The sequence below is a fragment of the Oncorhynchus clarkii genome, chromosome 10, assembly GCF_045791955.1.
Source record: "Oncorhynchus clarkii lewisi isolate Uvic-CL-2024 chromosome 10, UVic_Ocla_1.0, whole genome shotgun sequence".
Taxonomy (NCBI): Eukaryota; Metazoa; Chordata; class Actinopteri; order Salmoniformes; family Salmonidae; genus Oncorhynchus; species Oncorhynchus clarkii.
Window position 1 is genome coordinate 14894390 of NC_092156.1, and position 27926 is coordinate 14922315.

Genomic DNA, 27926 nt, shown 5'->3' on the forward strand with positions numbered 1-27926 from the left:
CCCCTGGAGCACGGTTGGAGAGCACATAGCCTGCAGAGCCTAGTGAAACATGTTCTTATAAGACAAATTATTGCGCAATCGCGTGTGAAAACAGAGTTTTGAATGCTGCTATATTTATTGGTAAATTCTTCAAATGAAGCACATTAATCTGCTTTACAGACGGTGTAGCCTACCTGGCATGTTCAAAACTTAACCGCACGTAACCTCCATTCGCTATTCGACTGCAGACTATGGATGACATTTGTTTGGGTTGGCCTTTCTAAATTCTAAATAAATCCACACATACTTTATTTATTAGTAGTCTATATGTAAAGACCAGCTTAGATTAAGAATAGTCTGATGAGGTGTGTATCACAACTAAAGAGACTGATGAAGTGTGTGCATCACAACTAAAGAGACTGATGAGGTGTGTATCACAACTAAAGAGACTGATGAAGGGTGTGCATCACAACTAAAGAGACTGATGAGGTGTGCATCACAACTAAAGAGACTGATGAAGTGTGTGTATCACAACTAAAGAGACTGATGAGATGTGTATCACAACTAAAGAGACTGATGAAGTGTGTATCACAACTAAAGAGACTGATGAAGTGTGCATCACAGCTAAAGAGACTGATGAGGTGTGTATCACAACTAAAGAGACTGATGAAGTGTGTACATCACAACTAAATAGACTGATGAGGTGTGTATCACAACTAAATAGACTGATGAGGTGTGTATCACAACTAAAGAGACTGATGAGGTGTGTATCACAACTAAAGAGACTGAGGTGTGTATCACAACTAAAGAGACTGATGAAGTGTGTGCATCACAACTAAAGAGACTGATGAAGTGTGTATTACAGCTAAAGAGACTGATAAGGTGTGTATTACAACTAAAGAGACTGATGAGGTGTGTATCACAACTAAAGAGACTGATGAGGTGTGTATCACAACTAAAGAGACTGATGAGGTGTGCATCACAACTAAAGAGACTGATGAAGTGTGTGCATCACAACTAAAGAGACTGATGAAGTGTGTGCATCACAACTAAAGAGACTGATGAGGTGTGTATCACAACTACAGAGCCTGATGAGGTGTGTATCATAACTAAAGAGACTGATGTGGTGTGTGCATCACAACTAAAGAGACTAATGAAGTGTGTATCACAACTAAAGAGACTGATGAAGTGTGTATCACAACTAAAGAGACTGATGAGGTGTGTATCACAACTAAAGAGACTGAGGTGTGTATCACAACTAAAGAGACTGATGAAGTGTGTGCATCACAACTAAAGAGACTGATGAAGTGTGTATTACAGCTAAAGAGACTGATAAGGTGTGTATTACAACTAAAGAGACTGATGAGGTGTGTATCACAACTAAAGAGACTGATGAGGTGTGTATCACAACTAAAGAGACTGATGAGGTGTGCATCACAACTAAAGAGACTGATGAAGTGTGTGCATCACAACTAAAGAGACTGATGAAGTGTGTGCATCACAACTAAAGAGACTGATGAGGTGTGTATCACAACTACAGAGCCTGATGAGGTGTGTATCATAACTAAAGAGACTGATGTGGTGTGTGCATCACAACTAAAGAGACTGATGAAGTGTGTATCACAACTAAAGAGACTGATGAAGTGTGTATCACAACTAAAGAGACTGATGAAGTGTGTATCACAACTAAAGAGACTGATGAAGTGTGTGTATCACAACTAAAGAGACTGATGAGGTGTGTGCAGCCTATGGAAGAAACAGAGCAGAGTGCATGCCTTTCATCTGACTTTTTTCAAATCATTAGTGGTATCATGCAGCCTTAGAATGTGTTAGAAATCAAAATATATAGACTAACGTTTATCACAACTAAAGTTTGTTATATTTTATTGAACTTTTATTTAACTCGGCAAGTCAGTTAAGAACAAATTCTAATTTACAATGACAGCCTAACACAGCCAAACCCTAACCGATGCTGGGCCAATTGTGCGCCACCCTGAGACTCCCAATCACGGCCGGTTGTGATACAGCCTGGAATTGAACCAGGGTCTGTAGTGACGCGTCTAGCACTGAGATGCAGTGCGTTAGACCGCTGCTCCACTCGGGAGCCCCGAAGTGCATAAATAACTCTAAATGAAGCATATAGGAGGAGATGTGTCTTTGTTACCCTCTCAACACAGAATGTGCGCACTCCCTCGTAAATTGTTTGGGGAAAAAGATCCTCTATTTTATTCAGCTATGTTCAATTGTAATGTTTTTACTATAAAATAACATTAAACAATGCCACTGGAATTCTAAGCCAATCTTGCCTGATACATGAACTAGTGTAGCCCACAGCCATATGGCATAGCCAGATTAGGGCCAAACATAAGGACAACTCAGAATATGCAATTCTGTTCTTCTGAAAATGTTCTTCATATCATAATGTAGACCTGCTTAAAATAAACAATGGATTGATTGCGATGGTGTAGGCTATATTGAATGGAACATTTACATTTAAAAAATAATAACTCCAAAGGTCAGCATCAGTGGCTTGTAGGCTATGCGTGGAAGCCGGAGATGCTGAACGTGTTTATGTTAATTAACTGTCAATTACCATGAGACCGGCAGTTATTTTTATGACACTCACCATCTGACAGAATGTAATGACCGCCACAGCCCTACATTTACCTCCCTCTTTCCCTCCTTCTCTCTCTCTCGCTCTCTCTCGTTCTCTCTTTCTGGAGAGGGAGTGAGAATGGAGAGACAGTGAGAGCGAGAGAGATTGGGAATAGAAAGGGGAATGGAGGGGGAGGGAGGGACGTATCGCGACAGAAAAAGTTGGCAGTACAGCCAGAGCAGGGCTGAGGGTTCGGTTGGTACGGTCAGGTACACAGCGTGCCATGGTCAGCAGAGTTGTTCTTGGCTGCACATTCCAATTTCACGGAGCCAGCTTGTACCCCCCCCCCCCCCCCCCTTCTCTGCAGCACTTTGCAGAGGAGAGGAACCTTGTGCAGCTACAGCAGGGCAGAAAGAGATGATGGGAAGTGGTAGGGGGAAGAGAGAGAGAGAGAGATGAGAAAATAGAGAGGATGGGAAGTGGTAGGGGGAAGAGAGGGAGAGAGAAAGATGAGAAAATAGAGAGGAAATTAATGAATGTAATTTGACTCGACCTCTCTATTTATTTCTCCCCATCGCGATTCCACAGAATTGGTCTGATTGTTTTTGACGTGCCCCCCCCTCCACCTCGCTGGCTGTGCTGGTGCCGTCTCTCATGCACACACGCATATATATACACACACACACACACACACATATATATACGCACAAACACACATAGTGCCTGTGTGTAGCTGCAGTGGGGTCTCTTGCTGTGGGCTAAACAGGCCGGGTCAAGCAGCAGACAGGCCCATCCTGCTGGACTGGGTTCAAACTGCCTCACTCGGCCTCCCGGGCTCACGCTTTGTACTTGCAGCGCAATCATTGTACAATTTCTGCATCAGGGCCCTCATGGTTTTTCAACAAGGCATCTTGTAGGCTGGTTCTAGATACGCCATTAGTGTATTGAAGCCGACATCATCTACCATTGATAGTGGCTGCATATCAACTGCAATCATTTCTGTAGTCAGGGCTGTGATCTTCTCACTCAGCCCCTTAATGGGTTGGGTCTCACGGTGCCTGCATTTCAGCATTGCCCCTGTACTGCCACCTCACATTTAGCATTTCATCACCTTCTCATTTAACTTCTTAAAGTATACCTGCTTTCTCTTCCCTGTCTCACTCTCTGCCATTTCTCCAACTGTTATCGACCCCTCGTGCTTTAGATCTGTTGCAAAACATTTAGAAAGATTCATACCTCCTATTGACATGACAGCATTGTTGGATATGAGGTATTTCTTACATTTAAATGTTTCCCTTTATTATGATAATATGTACCTGTTTTGTGGTAACTGCATTGTGATTTTAATTTTGTACAAAAATAAATAAAATAACTTTTCGGTTAGGCATTTTTTCTAAATGCTAATGATCCCAATGTTGTTTATGTGTTTAATCGTTCACACCCCTACTACTGCCTCATTCTGCCTCCCAGGCCTCTATAAGACTGCCTCATTCTGCCTCCCAGGCAGAGACTTCTCTAATTCTGGCTCACTGTGTTAGAGTACATTGCATCTGTCTCCCAGTCTGTCTGGAGTAGGCATAGCCTTTATTCGGGACAAACACCAGAGCCCAACAGACCAGACCCACCAATTCACTATTATTAAAGTTACAAGGAAGTCACAAGGTCTGAGTCTCGAGTCAAGTCCCAAGTAGAATGGGCAGAGTCAGGGGCCTCCCGGGTGGCGCAGTGGTTAAGGGCGCTGTACTGCAGCGCCAGCTGTGCCATCAGAGTCCCTGGGTTTGCGCCCAGGCTCTGTCGTAACCGGCCGCGACCGGGAGGTCCGTGGGGCGATGCACAATTGGCCTAGCGTCGCCCGGGTTAGGGAGGGCTTGGTCGGTAGGGGTGTCCTTGTCTCATCGCGCACCAGCGACTCCTGTGGTGGGCTGGGCGCAGTGTACGCTAACCAAGGTGGCCGGGTGCACGGTGTTTCCTCCGGCACATTGGTGCGGCTGGCTTCCAGGTTGGATGTGCGCTGTGTTAAGAAGCAGTGCGGCTTGGTTGGGTTGTGTATCGGAGGACGCATGACTTTCAACCTTTGTCTCTCCCTAGCCCGTACGGGAGTTGTAGCGATGAGACAAGATAGTAGCTACTACAACAATTGGATACCACGAAATTGGGGAGAAAAAGGGGTAAAAAAAATATAAAAAAATAAAAGAATGGGCAGAGTCTCGAGTCAAGTCCCAAGTAGAATGGGCAGAGTCTCGAGTCAAGTCCCAAGTAGAATGGGCAGAGTCTCGAGTCAAGTCCCAAGTAGAATGGGCAGAGTCTCGAGTCAAGTCCCAAGTAGAATGGGCAGAGTCTCGAGTCAAGTCCCAAGTAGAATGGGCAGAGTCTCGAGTCAAGTCCCAAGTAGAATGGGCAGAGTCTCGAGTCAAGTCCCAAGTAGAATGGGCAGTCTCGAGTCAAGTCCCAAGTAGAATGGGCAGAGTCTCGAGTCAAGTCCCAAGTAGAATGGTCAGAGTCTCGAGTCAAGTCCCAAGTAGAATGGGCAGAGTCTCGAGTCAAGTCCCAAGTAGAATGGGCAGAGTCTCGAGTCAAGTCCCAAGTAGAATGGTCAGAGTCTCGAGTCAAGTCCCAAGGAGAATGGTCAGAGTCTCGAGTCAAGTCCCAAGGAGAATGGGCAGAGTCTCGAGTCAAGTCCCAAGGAGAATGGGCAGATCTGGGGAGTCAAGTCCCAAGGAGAATGGGCAGATCTGGGGAGTCAAGTCCCAAGGAGAATGGGCAGAGTCTCGAGTCAAGTCCCAAGGAGAATGGGCAGATCTGGGGAGTCAAGTCCCAAGGAGAATGGGCAGATCTGGGGAGTCAAGTCCCAAGGAGAATGGGCAGATCTGGGGAGTCAAGTCCCAAGTCATGCATTCATGCATTCAAGTAAAAAAATATGCATCACATCTGTCTATTTATTGAGGCTACCAGGCCTTTTCATTATTTTGTCTACAACACATTTTGATGATGTAATTGTAAAACATGTTGCAGTCATAAGGGCATGAAATCAGCAGAAGTCAAGGCAGGTTGACGAGTGTAGATTTATTTACACTTGGTGATCCAATGGTGAAAGCACATCATACTAAATATACAAGTACATTTACCAGATATACACAGGAAATAGCCTCGGTATCAGGCTTAACCTGTCCTATCTAAACGGACACAGGTAGAGGGCAAGACTGCACAGCCTCCCCTTGAGAAACCAAATCAAAACAGGAGCTCAAATAGGTACATAAGCACTTGGCTCCTCCCATGACCATACAATCACCAAATTGGCAATTACATCCGATAAACTGGTTCTACAATGTAAAAGGCCATTTCCACATCCATCACATTAGTACAATGGTCTTAAACAGACTTAATGATTAATAATGCTATTTCATCACCATTCATACATGGAACGATAATTGTATCTTATTCATCGTGCTGACTTCAAAGCGTGGCGTGCAGACCACGTAGCCTATTTTTATGATCACTGAGGGTGCGCGCTCCTATTACACACAACCAGAATGACAGAGACATACAGTGCCTTCAGAAAGTATTCAGACCCCTTGACTTTTTACACATTTGGTTACATTACAGCCTTATTCTACAATTGATTTAATAAACATTTTCAATCATCAATCTACACACAATACCCCATAATGACAAAGGAAAAACAGGATTTTAGAATTTTTTGCAAATATAAAATAATAATAAGTAAGTAAGTGTTCAGACTCTTTGCTATGAGACTTGAATCTGAGCTCAGGTGTATCCTGTTTTCATTGATCATCCTTGAGATGTTTCTACAACTTGGATTCCCCCTGTGATCAATTCAATTGATTAGACATGATTTGGAAAGGCACACACACGTCTATATAAGGTCCCACAGTTGACAGTACATGTCAGAGCACAAACCAAGTCATGAGGTCGAAGGAATTGTCCGTAGAGCTCCGAAACAGGATTGTGTTGAGGCACAGATCTGGGGATCAACTGTGTTGATTGACATTTTGCTGGTCCAATCAGTGGGCTAAGTGTGCATTTCACTAGCCAATCTGTTGCACATTTTTTTTGCAAGGGCGATGCTGTGGGGAGAGTAATCCAAAGACTGCCACAAAACGAGTGACAAAACGTTACAAAACCTGGTCACATCATTTGAAGTGGCTCAGTCTCAAGTCGGTCGACTCTTGAGGCTCCAAGTCAACTCTAAAGTTATTTTATTTTCTGTTGAGTCTCAAGTCAACACGTTTGTCAGACTCGAGTCCAAATCATGTGACTCGAGTTCACAACTCTACTACATGGAGTGGACTAAATGAAGAGGAACTTTCATGGCCAACCCCCAGCCCCCATGACAACTTGGTACCCAACCATCTCATCTCCACAGTCTCGTCTAATCCACCTAGCAGTCTACTCGGACTCTCCACACTGAGTTGAAGTCTACTGCTGATACATATGGGAAAGTCCCGAACTACTGGCTGTCTTGCCAGTCTGAACAGTACAGTGCTTTATTTTTTAGTGCCTGACTGATATTTTCCCTGACATTTATTTCTGCCATAGTCCTGAGCCGAACCTGCCATTCCTGCAGTAAAGCCCAGGCGACAGACAGCGGCAGCGCCCTTTATCTCGACTAAGTGTCTCATCGCTCTGAGTCCCATTGTGCGTTTCAATACCAGACGGTCAGCCTGTTCAATGGAACCTACCGCTCCTCAATGGCTTGTGCCTTCCTCCCTCCGTCAGCCTCTCAGGCTGCAACCCATATATAGGGAATAGGGTGCCATTTGGGATGCTGCCTCACTCTCCCTCGTTCTTTCATTATCTCTTGTCTTTCAGTGGCAGCAGCGTGAGCAGCACCCACCACTGCTCATGTCACACACAGACCTCTCTGATATCAGCCTGCATGATGGGTGGAAAAAAATGAGTCCGACGAGGGACATCAATATTTATATCTGTGGGCCACTGTCTAATTTTGCAGTGTTGTGTATATTATTTCACCCCCTGCGAACGTGTGTCCGGGAAAGCCAGGGTGGTCAGATAAGCAAAACGCTCAATTCACTTTGATACGACAGTGAGACCGGGTGGAGACGTAATCGAACCTTCACCCTCAACACCTCCCTTGTCACGCAAAAACACACACGGCCAACCGTACAGTCTCCATACCCTTGAACACCTACTGTGTGTGTGTGTGTGTGTGTGTGTGTGTGTGTGTGTGTGTGTGTGTGTGTGTGTGTGTGTGTGTGTGTGTGTGTGTGTGTGTGTGTGTGTGTGTGTGTGTGTGTGTGTGTGTGTGTGTGTGTGTGTGTGTGTGTGCGTGCACAGCTTGTAAAGCAGCTCCTCCTCTCTGAACTTCTTGACCCTGTGTATGGACGACCTGTGTTGTCTCAAAACTACAGGACAGTCCCCACTTCTCAGGTTTGTGTGTGGTGTCTGTCTGTCGGCCCCGGCCTGCCTATACACGCTAACTCAGTTACACGTTTTAAAAGCTGAGTCTTGTGAACGTTTTACGTACAGCTGTGTCCTGAATATAAAATGGTACACTACCTTGCACATGTCTTGTAAGGTTTAGGACTTTAAAAGCCTGTGTTACATACAGTATGTTGTCTGTATGAGAGAACAGTTTAAAGGGAGAACATGCTGTTTTTGTTTCACACAAATCTGACCAGTACTTTGAATTTTTGAAAACTGCTTCATTTTCAGTTATACTGTGTCGTAGTGTAGCGTGGTTGGTTCTGCGTTGTGTAATTTAATGAGGACACTGACACAACTGGAGGTCTGCTTGTTGGAGTTTTATTTGACCTGCGCACGAAGAGACAATGTACAATATGTTAGCCCTTGGCGCAGTCACAGCTCTCAGGCACCTGCGCGAGCACATGGAAACTCACTCAAACACTGTCCCAAGTACCCACAACTTACAATAGGTACCCTAGCTAGCGAGCTCGGTAAAACTTGTTAACATAAATATTTATATTGTACATATTGTAACAAAACGTATGCATTGTGTAACATTACCAAGGTTTTATATAGAAAAATAGCAGAGCCAAAGACAACATACCTCGCTAGCTGAAGGTCAGGCAAGAGAGAACAGTAGGAAGGGACAGTAACACAGATACGATGGACCAAACCAAAATATACAAATTCACAATCAAGTGTATTTACAATATAGATATGAAAAAGTGTTTGCACACAAAAAAATAACATTAGCTATGCAGCTGTAATTACATTTTAAAAACACACTGAATTATTTTTATCAAATTATTAACATCCCCGCTTGACCTGGCCTATTTGAACTGGTCCTTGTGTGCAACATGTTGCATAATCTAGGGGAACAACATCACAATGCTACAATAGCGTATCCATGTCTTCTCTAAGTCGATGCAACCAAACACGCTCCTCTATAACTTAACTTCTGTTGTTATCGATATCACGATACCCTCCATCACACCACCTATACTGACAGAGCAGCACACAACAAACCCGCACATTAGTGGCCTTGGCGAGATAAGAGCCTGTTAGCTTTAAGATAAGAGCCTAAGTTTTAATGTCACGTGGCACAAGTACAGTGAAATGACTTTCTTGATAGCTCCAAACCCAACAATGCCGTAATAAATATCAATGTAGCACTAAAAATAGGGATACTGGAGTGGTAGTGGTAGATATGTTTTGGGGTAAGGTGACAGGGATACTGGAGTGGTAGGGGTAGATATGTATAGGGGTAAAGTGACGGATACTGGAGCGGTAGGGGTAGATATGTATAGGGGTAAGGTGACTAGGCATCAAGATGTATGATAAACAGAATAGCAGCAGCGTACATGATCAAAGTGAGTGTGTATGCGTGTGTAGAGTCAGTATAAATGTGTGTGTGTGTGTAGAGTCAGTATAAATGTGTATGCGTGTGGAGTCAGTATAAGTGTGTATGCGTGTGTAGAGTCAGTATAAGTGTGCGTGCGTGCGTGTTCTGTGCATAAGCATAGAGATGGTGCAAAAATCTAATACAAGGGTGAACTCTGTGTAGCCATTCTGTTTAGCAGTCTTATGGCTTGGGGCTAGAAGCTGTTCAGGAGCCTGTTGGCGTCAGACGGTACCGATTGCCGTGCGGAAGCAGTGAGAATGGACTGTGGCTTGGGTGGCTGGGGTCTAAAGATTTTCCGGGCCTTACTTTCACACTGCCGGATATAGAGGCCCTGGATGGCTGTACGCACCACCCTCTGTAGTGCTATGCGATCAGGGGCGGTGTGGTTGCCAGCAGCTGCAGGTTGTCTTGTCAAATCAAATGATCAAATAACATTAGAATTGTCACATGCTTCTTAAACAACAGGTGTAGTGAGACTAACAGTGAAATGCTTACTGACGGGCCCTTCCCAACAATGCAGAATTAGAAATAATACAAAATAAATAATAATAATAGAAAATTGTAACACAAGCAATAAAAACACCATGAGTGATGATGGCTTGGATATATGCATGGGGTACCAAGTCAATGATAGCTTGGATAGCTTTTTGAGGATCTGAGGGCCCATGCCACATCTTTTCAGCCTCCTGATGGGGAAGAGGCGTTGTCGTGACCTCTTCACGACTGTGTTGGTGTGTTTGGACCATGATAGGTCCTTAGTGATGTGGAACTTGAAGCCATCGACCCTCTCATCTACAGCCCCGTCTGTGTGTATCTTCCAGGACCTAATCGCTGGATCGCTGTCTGTATGATCTGTATGAAGACAAAGTTTGGTTGAAGAAAAGGTGGGATAAATCATTTGGTTCCTGTGTGTAGAAATGGAGAGATCCAATGGTGGAGGAGATTTAAGAGTGTGATGCTGAGATAAGCTTCTGGGTAGACAGTCTTGCTTGGTTTGTTTGATGACACCTTTGCAACGGTTTCCCATCTTATCTTCACTCATTTTGGAGTAAGCTTAGAAAGATCGCCTTACAAACATTGCTCCTAGCTTACCTACTACAGAAGTAGTGTTTGGAGAATCTTCATTAAGGACTGTCAAAGTGTTAGCCACAAAAACCCTGCCAATTTCAACAACAGTATTGCTCCTTAGCACCATCCCAGAGATATGAGCAACTCTGTCATTGAAGCTATTATCATTCTTATTCTTATTGAGGGAGTAGCTCTATCTGACTGATACTTTCACTGATCCCACCAGCCAGCCACTCACTCAGTCAGGGTTCTGTTCAGTTAAATAGCTAATCACCCAATATGGATTTCCAAATATATTTCTCAAGCCTTCTCACTTACCCCCTGACTAGTGTGGCAATAAAAAATGATCAATTCAACTTTAACACGTAGCTGTGTGAAGCCTCTCTCCTGCTGGAGTATTGCTAATTTTAGCCTGAGTAACTCCTCTCCTCTCTGGTGAAGGGAGTGTGGAGCGGAACCTTCTTGCTGTGTTCTCACAGTAGAGGATGCTAACAGGCTAATGGGCCTTGCACCCAGTGCATGATAACAAGTTAAAGGGTTGGCGTCCTACTGTGGAGGATGCTAATAGGCTAATGGACTATGCTCCCTCAGTGGAGGATGCTGACAGCTAGCCACAGCCCGCTAGCTGTCTAGAGCATATTGGACTGTTAGCTGAATAGATCCGTAGGCCAATTTCTTGGGCCTCTATACCTATTTTGCCAATTGGACTTGGACCCCTATGCTACTCGGAACCCAACTAATCCATCACGACTAGTCTATCGACGTCACGACACGCGGCGGCTTAAACAGACTTTCCTCTATCGCGACGTCCCTCTAAGGCCCTTCTGCTTGCTTGCTAGCCCCAGCCTGTTAGCTGTCTGAATCGCCGTGTCTCCAGCCAGCCCAACCACTCGCTGGACCCCTATGATCACTAGGCTACGCATGCCTCTCCCTAATATCATTATGCCTTGTCCATTACTGTCCTGGTTAGTGATTATTGTCTTATTTTACTGTAGAGCCTCTAGCCCTGCTCTATATGCCTTAACCAACCATTTAGTTCCACCTCCCACATATGCGGTGACATCACCTGGTTTAAACGTCTCTAGAGACAATATCTTTCTCTGATCATTACTCAATGTCTAGGTTTACCTCCAATGTACTCACATCCTACCATACCTTTGTCTGTACTATTATGCTTTGAATATATTCTATCGCGCCCAGAAACCTGCTCCTTTTACTCTCTGTTCCGAACGTACTAGGTGATAGCCTTTAGCCGTACCCTTATCCTACTCCTCTGCGTTCCTCTGGTGATGTAGAGGTTAATCCAGGCCCTGTAGTGCCTAGCTCCACTCCTCCCCAGGTGCTCTCATTTGTTGACTTCTGTAACCGTAAAAGCCTTGGTTTCATGCATGTTAACATTAGAAGCCTCCTCCCTAAGTTTGTTTTATTCACTGCTTTAGCACACTCTGCCAACCCGGATGTTCTAGCCGTGTCTGAATCCTGGTTTAGGAAGACCGCCAAAAACCCTGAAATTTCCATCCCCAACTATAACATTTTCTGACATGATAGAACTGCCAAAGGGGGCGGTGTTGCAATCTACTGCAGAGTTCTGTCCTACTATCCAGGTCTGTACCCAAACATTTCAAGCTTCTACTTTTAAAAATCCACCTTTCCAGAAATAAGTCTCTCACCGTTGCCATTTGCTATAGATCCCTCTCTGCCCCCTGCTGTGCCCTGCAATCAATTTGCCATATGTGAATTGATTGCCCCCCCCATCTATCTTCAGAGCTCGTGCTGCTAGGTTACCTAAACTGGGACATGCTTAACAACCCGGCCATCCTACAATCTAAGCTTGATGCCCTCAATCTCACACAAATGATCAATGAACCCACCAGGTACAACCCCAAATCCATGAACACGGGCACCCTCATAGATATCATCCTGACCAACTTGCCCTCCAAATACACCTCTGCTGTCTTCAACCAGGATCTCAGCTATCACTGCCTCATTGCCTGCATCCGTAATGGGTCTGCGGTCAAACGACCACCCCTCATCACTGTCAAACGCTCCCTAAAACACTTCAGAGAGCAGGCCTTGCTTTTTTTCTTTTTTTTTACCCCCTTTTTCTCCCCAATTTCTTAGTATCCAATTATTAGTAGTTACTATCTTGTCTCATCGCTACAACTCCCGTACGGGCTCGGGAGAGACGAAGGTCGAAAGTCATGCGTCCTCCGAAACATAACCCAACCAAGCCCTACTGCTTCTTAACACAGCGTGCATCCAACCCGGAAGCCAGCCGCACCAATGTGTCGGAGGAAACACCGTGCACCTGGCGACCTTGGTTAGCGCGCCCTGCGCCCGGCCCGACAGGGGTCGCTGGTGCGCGATGAGACAAGGATATCCATACCGGCCAAACCCTCTCTAACCCGGATAACCAATTGTGCGTCGCCCCACGGACCTCCCAGTCGCGGCCGGCTGCGACAGAGCCTGGGCGCGAACTCAGAGTCTCTGGTGGCACAGCTAGCGCTGCGATGCAGTGCCCTAGACCACTGCGCCACCTGGGAGGCGCGAGCAGGCCTTTCTAATCGACCTGGCCCGGGTATCCTGGAAGGATATTCACCTCATCCCGTCAGTAGAGGATGCCTAGTTATTCTTTAAAAGTGTCTAACTCACCATCTTAAGTAAGCATGCTCCATTCAAAAAATGTAGAACCAGGGACAGATTAGCCCTTGGTTCTCTCCAGACCTGACTGCCCTTGACCAGCACAAAAACATCCTGTGGCGTACTGCATTATCATCGAATAGCCCCCGTGATGTGCAACTTTTCAGGGAAGTTAGGAATCAATATACACAGGCAGTTAGGAAAGCAAAGGCTAGCTTTTTCAAGCAGAAATGTTCATCCTGTAGCACAAACTCAAAAAAACGTTATGGGACACTGTAAAGTCCATGGAGAATAAGAGCACCTCCTCCCAGCTGTCCACTGCACTGAGGCTAGGAAACACAGTCACCACCGATAAATCCACTGTAATTGAGAATTTCAAAAGGCATTTTTCTACTGCAGGTCAATGCTTTCCACCTGGCTACCCCTACCCCAATCAACAGCCCTGCACCCCCCACAGCAACTCGCCCAAGCCTCCCCCATTTCTCCTTCACCCAAATCCAGATAGCTGATGTTCTGAAAGAGCGGAAAAATCTGGACCCCTACAAATCAGCCGGGCTAGACAATTCCCAAAGATTGCAAAGCTGCCGCGGTCATCCCCCTCTTCAAAGCAGGAGAAACTCTAGACCCAAACTGCTACAGACCTATATCTATCCTCCCTGCCTTTCTAAAGTCTTCGAAAGCCAAGTTAAGCCATTGATAAGAGACAATACTGTGCAGCCGTCTTCATCGGCCTGGCCAAGGCTTTCGACTCTGTCAATCACCACATTCTTATCGGCAGACCTCGACAGACCTGGTTTCTCAAATGATTGCCTTGCCTGGTTCACCAACTACTTCTCTGATAGAGTTCAGTGTGCCAAATCGGAGGGCCTGTTGTCCGGACCTCTGGCAGTCTCTATGGGGGGTGCCACAGGGTTCAATTCTCGTGCCGGCTCTCTTCTCTGTATACATCAATGATGTCGCTCTTACTGCTGGTGATTCTCTGATCCGCCTCTACGCAGGCGACACCATTCTGTTAACTAACCTCCAGACGAGCTTCAATGCCATACAACTTTCCTTCTATGGCCTCCAACTGCTCTTAAATGCTAGTAAAACTAAATGCATGCTCTTCAACCAATCGCTGCCCGCAACTGCCCGCCCGTCCATCATCACTACTCTGGACGGTTCTGACTTAGAATATGTGGACAACTACAAATACCTAGGTGTCTGATTAGTCTGTAAACTCTCCTTCCAGACTCACATTAAGCATCTCATCATCTCAATCCGAAATTTAATATAGAATCGGCTTCCTAATCCTTTCATCCTTCACTCATACTGCCCAAACATACCCTCGGAAAACTGACCATCCTACCGATCCTCGACTTCGGCGATGTCATTTACAAAATAGCCTCCAACACTCTACTCAACAAATTGGATGCAGTCTATCACAGTGCCATCCGTTTTGTCACCAAAGCCCCATATACTACCCACCACTGCGACCTGTACGCTCTCGTTGGCTGGCCCTCGCTTCATACTCGTCGCCAAACCCACTGGCTCCAGGTCATCTACAAGTCTCTGTTAGGTAAAGCCCCGCCTTATCTCAGCTCACTGGTCACCATAGCAGCACCCACCCGTAGCACGCGCTCCAGCAGGTATATCTCACTGGTCACCCCCAAAGCCAAGTCTTCTTTTGGCTGCCTTTCCTTCCAGTTCTCTGCTGCCAATGACTGGAACGAACTGAAAAAAATCACTGAAGCTGGGGACTCATATCTCCCTCACTAGCTTTATAGCACCAGCTGTCAGAGCAGCACACAGATCACTGCACCTGTACATAGCCCATCTGTAAATAGCCCATCCAACTACCTCATCCTCATACTATATTTATGTATTTATCTTGCTCCTTTGCACCCCAGTATCTCTACTTGCACATTCATCTTCTGCACATCTACAATTCCAGTGTTTAATTGGTATATTGTAATTACTTCGCCACCATGGCCTATTTATTGCCTATTACACTGTATATAGATTTTTTCTACTGTATTATTGACTTTATGTTTGTTTATTCCATGTGTAACTCTGTGTTGTTGTATGTGTCAAACTGCTTTGCTTTATCTTGGCCAGGTCGCAGTTGTAAATGAGCCTACCTGTTTAAATAAAGGTTAAATTAGTTGTGTTTTTTTTTTAAATAGCATGCTAGTGGGCTGTGCTCCTACAGTGGAGGATGCTAATAGGCTAATAGACTATGCTCCCTTTTTGGAGGATGCTAGCAGGTTAGTGGGCTGTGCTCCTACAGTGAAGGATGCTAACAGGCTAATGGGGCTGGGTTTGCCAATCAATCAATGGAATGGAGTTTTCGTAGCACATTCCAGCTCCTTAGATCCAAACTTAAGTCTTTGCCTCTATCTGTCAGTTACAGAAACCTGCCTACTGTCTGTCTGGTGAGGTGAGTGTAGGGAGGGAGCACCTCTTTTGCTGTAACTCTCCATGTGGCTGGTATTTAGTCCCGTACTCACAGTCCCCAGTGTCTGATACTGACACACAGAAGCACGCACAACCTGACGCTCAGTACATCCTGAAAATGGGAGAAGAACCACAACTTCAATCTCCCACTCCTGTTTTTGTTTGCACACACAAAGTATATTGACTGAGTTACATTACCACTCCAATCCTCACAGAGACGGAGGCTTAACAAAACAGCTAGTTTCATAACCAGGGTTTTTAATCTGGACATATCTGCCGAGACACTGCTTTGCTCACTTTAATTAAATCCAAAGACAACCTTGGTGAGGCCTTAGAAAACAGTCTGTGTTTGTGTCCCACATAGCACCCTATTCCCTATATAGTGTACTGTTCCCTATAATCGGTCCCTGGTTAAAAGTAGTGCCCTTTAAAGGTGCTTGGGTGCCATTTGTGACGCTGTCTGTGTGAATAGGCTAACTGAACACAGCAGAACTGTCCTGCTGTTTACTAAAGCCCTGGAAGATCTCCAGACAGATAACGGCCCTTTGCGTCTATTCTGACACAGCAGTCAGAACATTCTGAGCTCTGATTGGATGAGGATGTCTCCCTGGACCCCCCCCCCCCCCGGTTGGCGAGGCTTGGGCATAGTGTCAGTGAGTGATTGACAGGAGCTAATACATTCTCCTCCTGGCTAGGCTCTCTTCTGGGAGGAGGATTCTGGTAGGGAGGTTGTCCTCATGTCTACAGCACAGCACGCCACAGAGCCTCCTCACTCACTCTACCGTATCCAGCTGCCACAGTCTGGGCTGTCTCTGACCCACTTTTTATCTCTCCTCCCTCCCTTGTTCCCTCTATCCCTCCCCTCCCCCTCTCTTCCCCTGTGTCTTTTGATATGTGAAGCTTTGGTTTCTCTCTCTCTCAATTCAAGGGCTTTATTGGCATGGGAAACATATGTTAGCATCGCCAAAGCAAGTGAAGTAGATAATAAACAAAAGTGAAATAAACAATTCAAATTTACAGTAAACATTATACTCACAGAAGTTCCAAAAGAATGAAGACATTTCAAATGTCCTATTTTGTCTATATACAGTGTTGTAACGATGTGCAAATAGTCTCTCTCTTTCTCTCTCTCTGTGTCTATCTGTCTCTGTGTTTATCTGTCTAATCCCGAGAGCCATGCTGGACTCGTTCCTGTGTCTGCTTAGTAATCAGGATAAATAGCACAATGGATTTGGTTAAGAAGCCAAGAGGCCCATGATCACTCTGGATGAACTGCAGAGATCTACAGCTGAGGTGGGAGACTCTGTCCATAGGACAACAATCAGTTGTATATTGCACAAATCTGGCCTTTATGGAAGAGTGGCAAGAAGAAAGCCATTTCTTAAAGATATCCATAAAAAGTGTTGTTTAAAGTTTGCCACAAGCCACCTGGGAGACACACCAAACATGTGGAAGAAGGTGCTCTGGTCAGATGAAACCAAAATTGAACTTTTTGGCAACAATGCAAAACGTTATGTTTGGCGTAAAAGCAACACAGCTGAACACACCATCCCCACTGTCAAACATGGTGGTGGCAGCATCATGGTTTGGGCCTGCTTTTCTTCAGCAGGGACAGGGAAGATGGTTAAAATTGATGGGAAGATGGATGGAGCCAAATACAGGACCATTCTGGAAGAAAACCTGATGGAGTCTGCAAAAGACCTGAGACTGGGACGGAGATTTGTCTTCCAACAAGACAATGATCCAAAACATAAAGCAAAATCTACAATGGAATGGTTCAAAAATAAACATATCCAGGTATTAGAATGGCCAAGTCAAAGTCCAGACCTGAATCCAATCGAGAATCTGTGGAAAGAACTGAAAACTGCTGTTCACAAATGCTCTCCATCCAACCTCACTGAGCTCGAGCTGTTTTGCAAGGAGGAATGGGAAAAAATGTCAGTCTCTCGATGTGCAAAACTGATAGAGACATACCCCAAGCGACTTACAGCTGTAATCGCAGCAAAAGGTGGCGCTACAAAGTATTAACTTAAGGGGGCTGAATAATTTTGCACGCCCAATTTTTCAGTTTTTGATTTGTTAAAAAAGTTTGAAATATCCAATAAATGTCGTTCCACTTCATGATTGTGTCCCACTTGTTGTTGATTCTTCACAAAAAAATACAGTTTTATATCTTTATGTTTGAAGCCTGAAATGTGGCAAAAGGTCGCAAAGTTCAAGGGGGCCGAATACTTTCGCAAGGCACTGTATATATATAAATATATATATATATATATATATATATATATATATATATATATATATATTTTGAGTACTCAAAAACCAAAAACCTATTTTAGAATACAAGACCTGCATTAGAAAAACAATATGTGCGCATTAATCTTTCCAACAAATCGCAACAATGCCTAATTTATCATAACCATTACAGATAATAAATCCTAATTGCTAAATTGTTCCGTTTTTATTTAACATTTATTTAACTAGGCAAGTCAGTTAAGAACAAATTCTTATTTACAATGACAGCCTAGGAACAGTTGAGTAACTGCCTTGTTCATGGGCAGCATGACAGATTACCTTGTCAGTTCGGGGATTCGATCTAGCAACCTTCCGGTTACTAGTCCAACACTCTAATCACTAGGCTAGCTGCTGCCCCGTGTGACTGTGTACATATATATGTACACAGTCAATAAGAAAGCGAGGGCCATTTAAGATTAGTTTCTTTAAACAGTAATATCAACTGGTTATATTATATTGTGGAACAAAGTCTGTAATATCAACTGGTTATATTATATCGTGGAACACATTCTGTAATATCAACTGGTTATATTTTAACGTGGAACACAGTCTGTAATATCAACTGGTTATATTATATCGTGGAACACAGTCTGTAATATCAACTGGTTATATTATAACGTGGAACACAGTCTGTAATATCAACTGGTTATATTATATAGTGGAACACAGTCTGTAATATCAACTGGTTATATTATATCATGGAACACAGTCTGTAATATCAACTGGTTATATTATATCGTGGAACACAGTCTGTAATATCAACTGGTTATATTATATCGTGGAACACAGTCTGTAATATCAACTGGTTATATTATATCGTGGAACATAATCTGTAATATCTAGTGGTTATATTATATCATGGAATACAGTCTGTAATATCAACTGGTTATATTATATTGTGGAACACAGTCTGTAATATCAACTGGTTATATTATATCGTGGAACACAGTCTGTAATATCAACTGGTTATATTATATTGTGGAACATAGTCTGTAATATCCAGTGGTTATATTATATCGTGGAACACAGTCTGTAATATCAACTGGTTATATTATATCATGGAACACAGTCTGTAATATCAACTGGTTATATTATATCATGGAATACAGTCTGTAATATCCAGTGGTTATATTATATCATGGAATACAGTCTGTAATATCAACTGGTTATATTATATCGTGGAACATAGTCTGTAATATCCAGTGGTTATATTATATCATGGAATACAGTCTGTAATATCAACTGGTTATATTATATCGTGGAACATAGTCTGTAATATCCAGTGGTTATATTATATCATGGAACACAGTCTGTACTATCCAGTGGTTATATTATATCATGGAATACAGTGTGTAATATCAACTGGTTATATTATATCGTGGAACATAGTCTGTAATATCCAGTGGTTATATTATATCGTGGAATACAGTCTGTAATATCAACTGGTTATATTATATCATGGAACATAGTCTGTAATATCCAGTGGTTATATTATATCATGGAACACAGTCTGTAATATCAACTGGTTATATTATATCGTGGAACACAGTCTGTAATATCAACTGGTTATATTATATCGTGGAACATAGTCTGTAATATCCAGTGGTTATATTATATCATGGAACACAGTCTGTAATATCCAGTGGTTATATTATATCATGGAACACAGTCTGTAATATCCAGTGGTTATATTATATCATGGAATACAGTCTGTAATATCAATTGGTTATATTATATCGTGGAACATAGTCTGTAATATCCAGTGGTTATATTATATCATGGAACACAGTCTGTAATATCAACTGGTTATATTATATCATGGAATACAGTCTGTAATATCCAGTGGTTATATTATATCGTGGAACATAGTCTGTAATATCCAGTGGTTATATTATATCATGGAATACAGTCTGTAATATCAACTGGTTATATTATATCATGGAATACAGTCTGTAATATCCAGTGGTTATATTATATCATGGAATACAGTCTGTAATATCCAGTGGTTATATTATATTGTGGAACATAATCTGTAATATCTAGTGGTTATATTATATCATGGAATACAGTCTGTAATATCAACTGGTTATATTATATTGTGGAACACAGTCTGTAATATCAACTGGTTATATTATATCGTGGAACACAGTCTGTAATATCAACTGGTTATATTATATTGTGGAACATAGTCTGTAATATCCAGTGGTTATATTATATCGTGGAACACAGTCTGTAATATCAACTGGTTATATTATATCATGGAACACAGTCTGTAATATCAACTGGTTATATTATATCATGGAATACAGTCTGTAATATCCAGTGGTTATATTATATCATGGAATACAGTCTGTAATATCAACTGGTTATATTATATCGTGGAACATAGTCTGTAATATCCAGTGGTTATATTATATCATGGAATACAGTCTGTAATATCAACTGGTTATATTATATCATGGAATACAGTCTGTAATATCCAGTGGTTATATTATATCATGGAATACAGTCTGTAATATCCAGTGGTTATATTATATTGTGGAACATAGTCTGTAATATCCAGTGGTTATATTATATCGTGGAACATAGTCTGTAATATCCAGTGGTTATATTATATCATGGAATACAGTCTGTAATATCAACTGGTTATATTATATCGTGGAACATAGTCTGTAATATCCAGTGGTTATATTATATCATGGAATACAGTCTGTAATATCAACTGGTTATATTATATCATGGAATACAGTCTATAATATCCAGTGGTTATATTATATCATGGAATACAGTCTGTAATATCCAGTGGTTATATTATATCATGGAACACAGTCTGTAATATCAACTGGTTATATTATATCATGGAACACAGTCTGTAATATCAACTGGTTATATTATATCATGGAACACAGTCTTCCAAAAGGCAATAACCTCAGCAGTGGAGCTAGCTTGTAGAAGCCTATAGCTGTGCAATGGCATAGCCTTGTTTGTTCATTTATCAGTCAAGACACCTTTATTTCCCGAGCCCTTAACACAGTTAAAACACCTATTGTTTTAAAAAATTGATACAAAAAAAAAAAAGATAATATGACAGAATAAAATAGAACAGAATATTTTTCAAATTAAAAAGGTTGCCAGTGATGCGCATGTTGTGCCTGGAACACTTCTTTTCAGACTGATCATTTGAAATGGGTCTTGAAAGACCCTTTTTTTCAGTGGTTTTATAGGCATTTATTTCTGTAGGCCAATTGTGAGCTTGTGTGTGCACTCAGCACGCGTGTGTGAAGGGAGCACTCTGAACGCAATTGAGTGAATGAGACTTGGCGGGGAGAATGGTGTGATGCTTGGTTTGTTTTTTGTTGTGCCCCACAAATGGACATGTTTGGGCAGCCACAAAGCACATTCCACCAAATAGTTTTACAGTATTTTATTTACTTTTTTTTTTTAAATCTCTGGTTAAAGGTGGAGCTTTGACGTCCATTCGAGGATTCTATTACTCATACCCATCCCTACTACTATCCCTGGCTACTCAGTGACTCAGAGCTGAGGGCTGCACCCTATTCCCTGCATAGTGCACTAATAATGACCAGAGCCCTATATATTATACTACTATATAGTGCACTATACAGGGAGCCATTTGGGCAACATTTGGGTCATAATTCCCTGTCCCTCTGGGGCTCTGGCCAGCCCCTCTAGTTCATGTGGCTGTTACTCTAGGATCAGGGCTAGTGTCGTCTCTAACGTGTGTCGTGCCCTTTAAGCCCGGGGCCAACCTCATTTCCAAAGCGCGTTCCATACATGGTCGTCAGGGGAGTGGCATCGGTGCTCTGATAGTGGGCACGCAGACCTGTTCACCAGAGCATCTGGTGTCATCAGGCCTTAATTTAATCAACAGGTGTCTGGCAGGAGAGGATAGTGCCTTGCTTATCCCACTTCAGAGAGAGACCCTGCTTAGCAGTTATCTGTGCTCTGATCCAGGGACAGAAATGTCAGAAGGAAAAGGATAGTCTGTATTGGAGAGAGGTTTATAGGTGTCCTAAAAGGCACCCTCTTCCCTACATAGTGCACTATAAAGGGAATAGAGTCCTATATATTAGGGAAGGAGGGAGGGAGGTGAATGTCTGCCCTCCTCTTATCCCCATTCCTCTCTGTGTTGCTTAGGGGCAGAGAGGTATTTGTGTTGAGAACTGTTTCCCCCCACCACTCATAATCAAACACAGATACTGAACGTTGTGTCCCACATTGTGTCTATTTTTATCCTACTTGGAAGTAATGGAATACTGGCCACTCAATAAACAACCGAGCAGAGAGAGATATCAAACATTAAGCCTGTGGTTTTCTCCTCCCACACAGCGGCAGTGTGTCGGCCATATCTCCTCTGTTAACCATTTGTTAATGTACTTTTCCCATCAGCTGAATACATTGGGACACAATTACGGTTTTGTTCCTGGTGGGGCTAAACATTGCAGGGAGAGGAGAACAGCCATGCTTGATGTGTGTGTGTGTGTGTGTGTTGTGTTGTGTTGTGTTGTGTTGTGTTGTGTTGTATGCTTGAGTTGTCTATGTGTGTGTGTTTGTCTTCATGCATGCTTACGTGCATGTATTGTGTGGCGGGCGGCCAGACAGAGGGAACAAATCTGTCTTTGTTGACAGTCTGGGTGGCTCAGCTCTGCCATGCTGTACCATCTAAGTGACAGGATGGACACCTCACAACACAGACAGATCTGTTCCCTCTGTCTGTCTGCCTGCCACAAACATGCACGCAGACTTCTCTCCTCTCTTTATCTGTGTCTCTCTCTCCCCCCAGCCCCTCTTCCCATCATCACTATGACTAATCATTAGTCACACACTCTCAGGAACATTAATAAAGATGTCCACTGTGATATACTGGGGAGGAAAAACACACTCTCACACAGATGTGCTTTCACACAGGACACACTGGGGGCATTCAGACGTGTGTGTATCCTGTCCCTGGCTGTGAGCCAGCCCCTGCCTGGTTTACTGGTAACTACTCACAGTGGATTGGCTATGGCCCAGACAGGCAGAGAGCTCCCTGGGAGGAAGCTAGTCGCTCCAACTCTCCACAACACACACACACACACACACACACACACACACACACACACACACTGCTTCTCCACCAGCCACATTTTGTCCCACTGCCAAACCAGAGCCCCCAAAACACACATGAAAACATATGAAAGTGATTTGACAGTGTGTGTGTGTGTGTGGAGGGGGGACTTGGGAATGCTGCTGCTAAGATAATTAGGCTAGCTAGGAGTCTGGGCTTGAAGTCTGGCTGCAGTCTAGTTGCACCTCTACCCCTAACCCTTTGGGAGGCTGAGACTGAATACAGAGAGAGTGGGAGGGAGGGAAGCTGGGTGGTTTTAATGGGCCATTTCTCTGCTGTGTGTGTTCCTCTGTATGTCAGGTGAGGAACCTGGTTATTATAATGGTTCAGAGGACTGTGTGTGTTCCTCTGTCCGTCAGGTGAGGAACCTGGTTATTATAATGGTTCAGAGGACTGTGTGTGTTCCTCTGTACATCAGGTGAGGAACCTGGTTATTATAATGGTTCAGAGGACTGTGTGTGTTCCTCTGTCCGTCAGGTGAGGAACCTGGTTATTATAATAGTTCAGAGGACTGTGTGTGTTCCTCTGTACATCAGGTGAGGAACCTGGTTATTATAATGGTTCAGAGGACTGTGTGTGTTCCTCTGTCCGTCAGGTGAGGAACCTGGTTATTATAATGGTTCAGAGGACTGTGTGTGTTCCTCTATCCGTCAGGTGAGGAACCTGGTTATTATAATGGTTCAGAGGACTGTGTGTGTTCCTCTGTACATCAGGTGAGGAACCTGGTTATTATAATGGTTCAGAGGACTGTGTGTGTTCCTCTGTATCAGGTGAGGAACCTGGTTATTATAATGGTTCAGAGGACTGTGTGTGTTCCTCTGTCCGTCAGGTGAGGAACCTGGTTATTATAATGGTTCAGAGGACTGTGTGTGTTCCTCTATCCGTCAGGTGAGGAACCTGGTTATTATAATGGTTCAGAGGACTGTGTGTGTTCCTCTGTCTGTCAGGTGAGGAACCTGGTTATTATAATAGTTCAGAGGATTGTGTGTGTTCCTCTGTACATCAGGTGAGGAACCTGGTTATTATAATGGTTCAGAGGACTGTGTGTGTTCCTCTGTATCAGGTGAGGAACCTGGTTATTATAATGGTTCAGAGGACTGTGTGTGTTCCTCTGTACATCAGGTGAGGAACCTGGTTATTATAATGGTTCAGAGGACTGTGTGTGTTCCTCTGTACATCAGGTGAGGAACCTGGTTATTATAATGGTTCAGAGGACTGTGTGTGTTCCTCTGTCCGTCAGGTGAGGAACCTGGTTATTATAATGGTTCAGAGGACTGTGTGTGTTCCTCTGTCCGTCAGGTGAGGAACCTGGTTATTATAATGGTTCAGAGGACTGTGTGTGTTCCTCTGTATGTCAGGTGAGGAACCTGGTTATTATAATGGTTCAGAGGACTGTGTGTGTTCCTCTGTCCGTCAGGTGAGGAACCTGGTTATTATAATGGTTCAGAGGACTGTGTGTGTTCCTCTGTATGTCAGGTGAGGAACCTGGTTATTATAATGGTTCAGAGGACTGTGTGTGTTCCTCTGTACATCAGGTGAGGAACCTGGTTATTATAATGGTTCAGAGGACTGTGTGTGTTCCTCTGTCCGTCAGGTGAGGAACCTGGTTATTATAATGGTTCAGAGGACTGTGTGTGTTCCTCTGTACATCAGGTGAGGAACCTGGTTATTATAATGGTTCAGAGGACTGTGTGTGTTCCTCTGTCCATCAGGTGAGGAACCTGGTTATTATAATGGTTCAGAGGACTGTGTGTGTTCCTCTGTATGTCAGGTGAGGAACCTGGTTATTATAATGGTTCAGAGGACTGTGTGTGTTCCTCTGTACATCAGGTGAGGAACCTGGTAATTATAATGGTTCAGAGGACTGTGTGTGTTCCTCTGTATCAGGTGAGGAACCTGGTTATTATAATAGTTCAGAGGACTGTGTGTGTTCCTCTGTACATCAGGTGAGGAACCTGGTTATTATAATGGTTCAGAGGACTGTGTGTGTTCCTCTGTCCGTCAGGTGAGGAACCTGGTTATTATAATGGTTCAAAGGACTGTGTGTGTTCCTCTGTATCAGGTGAGGAACCTGGTTATTATAATGGTTCAGAGGACTGTGTGTGTTCCTCTGTATCAGGTGAGGAACCTGGTTATTATAATGGTTCAGAGGACTGTGTGTGTTCCTCTGTCCGTCAGGTGAGGAACCTGGTTATTATAATGGTTCAGAGGACTGTGTGTGTTCCTCTATCCGTCAGGTGAGGAACCTGGTTATTATAATGGTTCAGAGGACTGTGTGTGTTCCTCTGTATCAGGTGAGGAACCTGGTTATTATAATGGTTCAGAGGACTGTGTGTGTTCCTCTGTATCAGGTGAGGAACCTGGTTATTATAATGGTTCAGAGGACTGTGTGTGTTCCTCTGTATCAGGTGAGGAACCTGGTTATTATAATGGTTCAGAGGACTGTGTGTGTTCCTCTGTATCAGGTGAGGAACCTGGTTATTATAATGGTTCAGAGGACTGTGTGTGTTCCTCTGTACGTCAGGTGAGGAACCTGGTTATTATAATGGTTCAGAGGACTGTGTGTGTTCCTCTGTATCAGGTGAGGAACCTGGTTATTATAATGGTTCAGAGGACTGTGTGTGTTCCTCTGTATCAGGTGAGGAACCTGGTTATTATAATGGTTCAGAGGACTGTGTGTGTTCCTCTATCCGTCAGGTGAGGAACCTGGTTATTATAATGGTTCAGAGGACTGTGTGTGTTCCTCTGTACGTCAGGTGAGGAACCTGGTTATTATAATGGTTCAGAGGACTCTGTGTGTTCCTCTGTATCAGGTGAGGAACCTGGTTATTATAATGGTTCAGAGGACTGTGTGTGTTCCTCTGTATCAGGTGAGGAACCTGGTTATTATAATGGTTCAGAGGACTGTGTGTGTTCCTCTGTATCAGGTGAGGAACCTGGTTATTATAATGGTTCAGAGGACTGTGTGTGTTCCTCTGTACGTCAGGTGAGGAACCTGGTTATTATAATGGTTCAGAGGACTGTGTGTGTTCCTCTGTATCAGGTGAGGAACCTGGTTATTATAATGGTTCAGAGGACTGTGTGTGTTCCTCTGTATCAGGTGAGGAACCTGGTTATTATAATGGTTCAGAGGACTGTGTGTGTTCCTCTGTACGTCAGGTGAGGAACCTGGTTATTATAATGGTTCAAAGGACTGTGTGTGTTCCTCTGTATCAGGTGAGGAACCTGGTTATTATAATGGTTCAGAGGACTGTGTGTGTTCCTCTGTATCAGGTGAGGAACCTGGTTATTATAATGGTTCAGAGGAATGTGTGTGTTCCTCTGTATCAGGTGAGGAACCTGGTTATTATAATGGTTCAGAGGACTGTGTGTGTTCCTCTGTACGTCAGGTGAGGAACCTGTGCTACATGGTGACGCGGCGGGAGAAGATGAAGACTTCTCTGTGTGACCTCCAGGAGAAGATCTTCCACCTGCAGATCCAGCTGCTGGAGGAGGACCTAGCTGGAGGTGAGTGGCATACATACACACACACACACACACACACACACACACACACACACACACACACACACACACACACACACACACACACAGCACCCTATTCTGTCCTGCTCTGGGTCTACAGGAAGGTAACCTTTAAGACTAGAATGTAGACTATCTCTATCCTCATAGGCCGATAAAATGGCCCCCTATTCCTTTTCTAGTGTGCTACTTTTGACCAGGGCACCACAGGGCAAGGGTGGCATTTCAACCATACAGCTCCTACTCTCCCTGACCTCAGTACAGCCGAGCCGGTCATGTGAGTGGTACTGTCGTCATAGTAGTCCATGTCCTCAGTCTGTCCCCAGTACTGGATCCACAGTAACACTCACAGGCCTGACAATCCTTACACTCTATTACACTGGCTGAAGTCAAGGGCTTAGGCTAGAGAGTACGAGGACTTCCCCTGTGTGTCTGTCAGTAGGAATGGGAAATGAGCCCAGTCTGATACAGAATAACTAACTAGGGCTCCCTGGAGGGAGGAACTAGAGTGTGTGTGTGTGGGGGGGGGGGGGGGATTTATGTGCATAACATTTGAAAGAGGAGTAGGCTATGTTGGTTCAGGTGTGTGTTGGAGTGGGTCCTGTGTTTGTATGGAAATGGAAGGGTGTGTGTATGGGCGGTTGTGTGTGTGCACTTGTGCGTGTGTCGGTGTGTTGGCCCGGGGAGTTGTGTTAGTCTCCCAGGCCTGTACTAATTTGCAGTGTTCATCATTCCAGAGCCCCGAAAGCCCGCCGCTGTGTATTAAGACCTCCTGACTCGGCACTTTTCACTGCTATCAGGGGCCTGTGTTGGCCGCCCGGCTCTATGCAGCCATAGCTATTCACACATGGAAATGAGGGGCCGAAACACACAGACAGCCCCGTGAAGGAACACTGCTTCAGGGAATGCGTCGCAAATGACACCCTATTCCCTATGGGCCCTGGTCAAAAGCAGTGCACTATAAAAGGATTAAGGTGCAGTTTTGGATGGAGACAGGTCCTCTGTCTGCACCCTCAGATGGAGAAAGATGAGGCTGTCAGTATCATAATGACGGGATGACTTCTCCCTCGTCCCTTTATTTCTCCCTACTTCTCTCTCTCCATCTTTCTCTTTCCTTCTCTATCAATTGCTTTTTCGCTCTCTCTCCATCCCCCCACTCTCTCTATATACTGTATCTATCCCCATCCCTCTCTCTCGGTCTCTCCTTCTCTTTCTCTGCTGGGGCCTGGCTCTCATGTTAAACACACAGCCGTCTTCTTCTCAGAACTCACTTTCTTTACTGCTGCTAGCTCACAAAAAACATCAGTTTGCTTTTTTGTATTTTCTATTTAACCAGGTAGGCCAGTTGAGAACAAGTTCTCATTTACAACTGCGACCCTGCCACGATAAAGCAAAGCAGTGTGTCAAAAACAACT

At 43.9% G+C, this 27926-nt stretch overlaps 1 protein-coding gene across 2 annotated transcripts in view; it reads left to right on the plus strand.

Annotated features, from left to right (window-relative positions):
- The window catches only part of LOC139418043 (protein Jade-1-like), a 218416-nt gene that overhangs the window by 152372 nt on the left and 38118 nt on the right, over window positions 1–27926 (plus strand). For both annotated transcript variants that reach the window (XM_071167151.1, XM_071167153.1), the window contains one exon: window positions 26379–26496. In XM_071167151.1, coding sequence (XP_071023252.1) covers window positions 26379–26496 — 118 coding nt within the window. The remainder of the gene's footprint in view (window positions 1–26378; window positions 26497–27926) is intronic.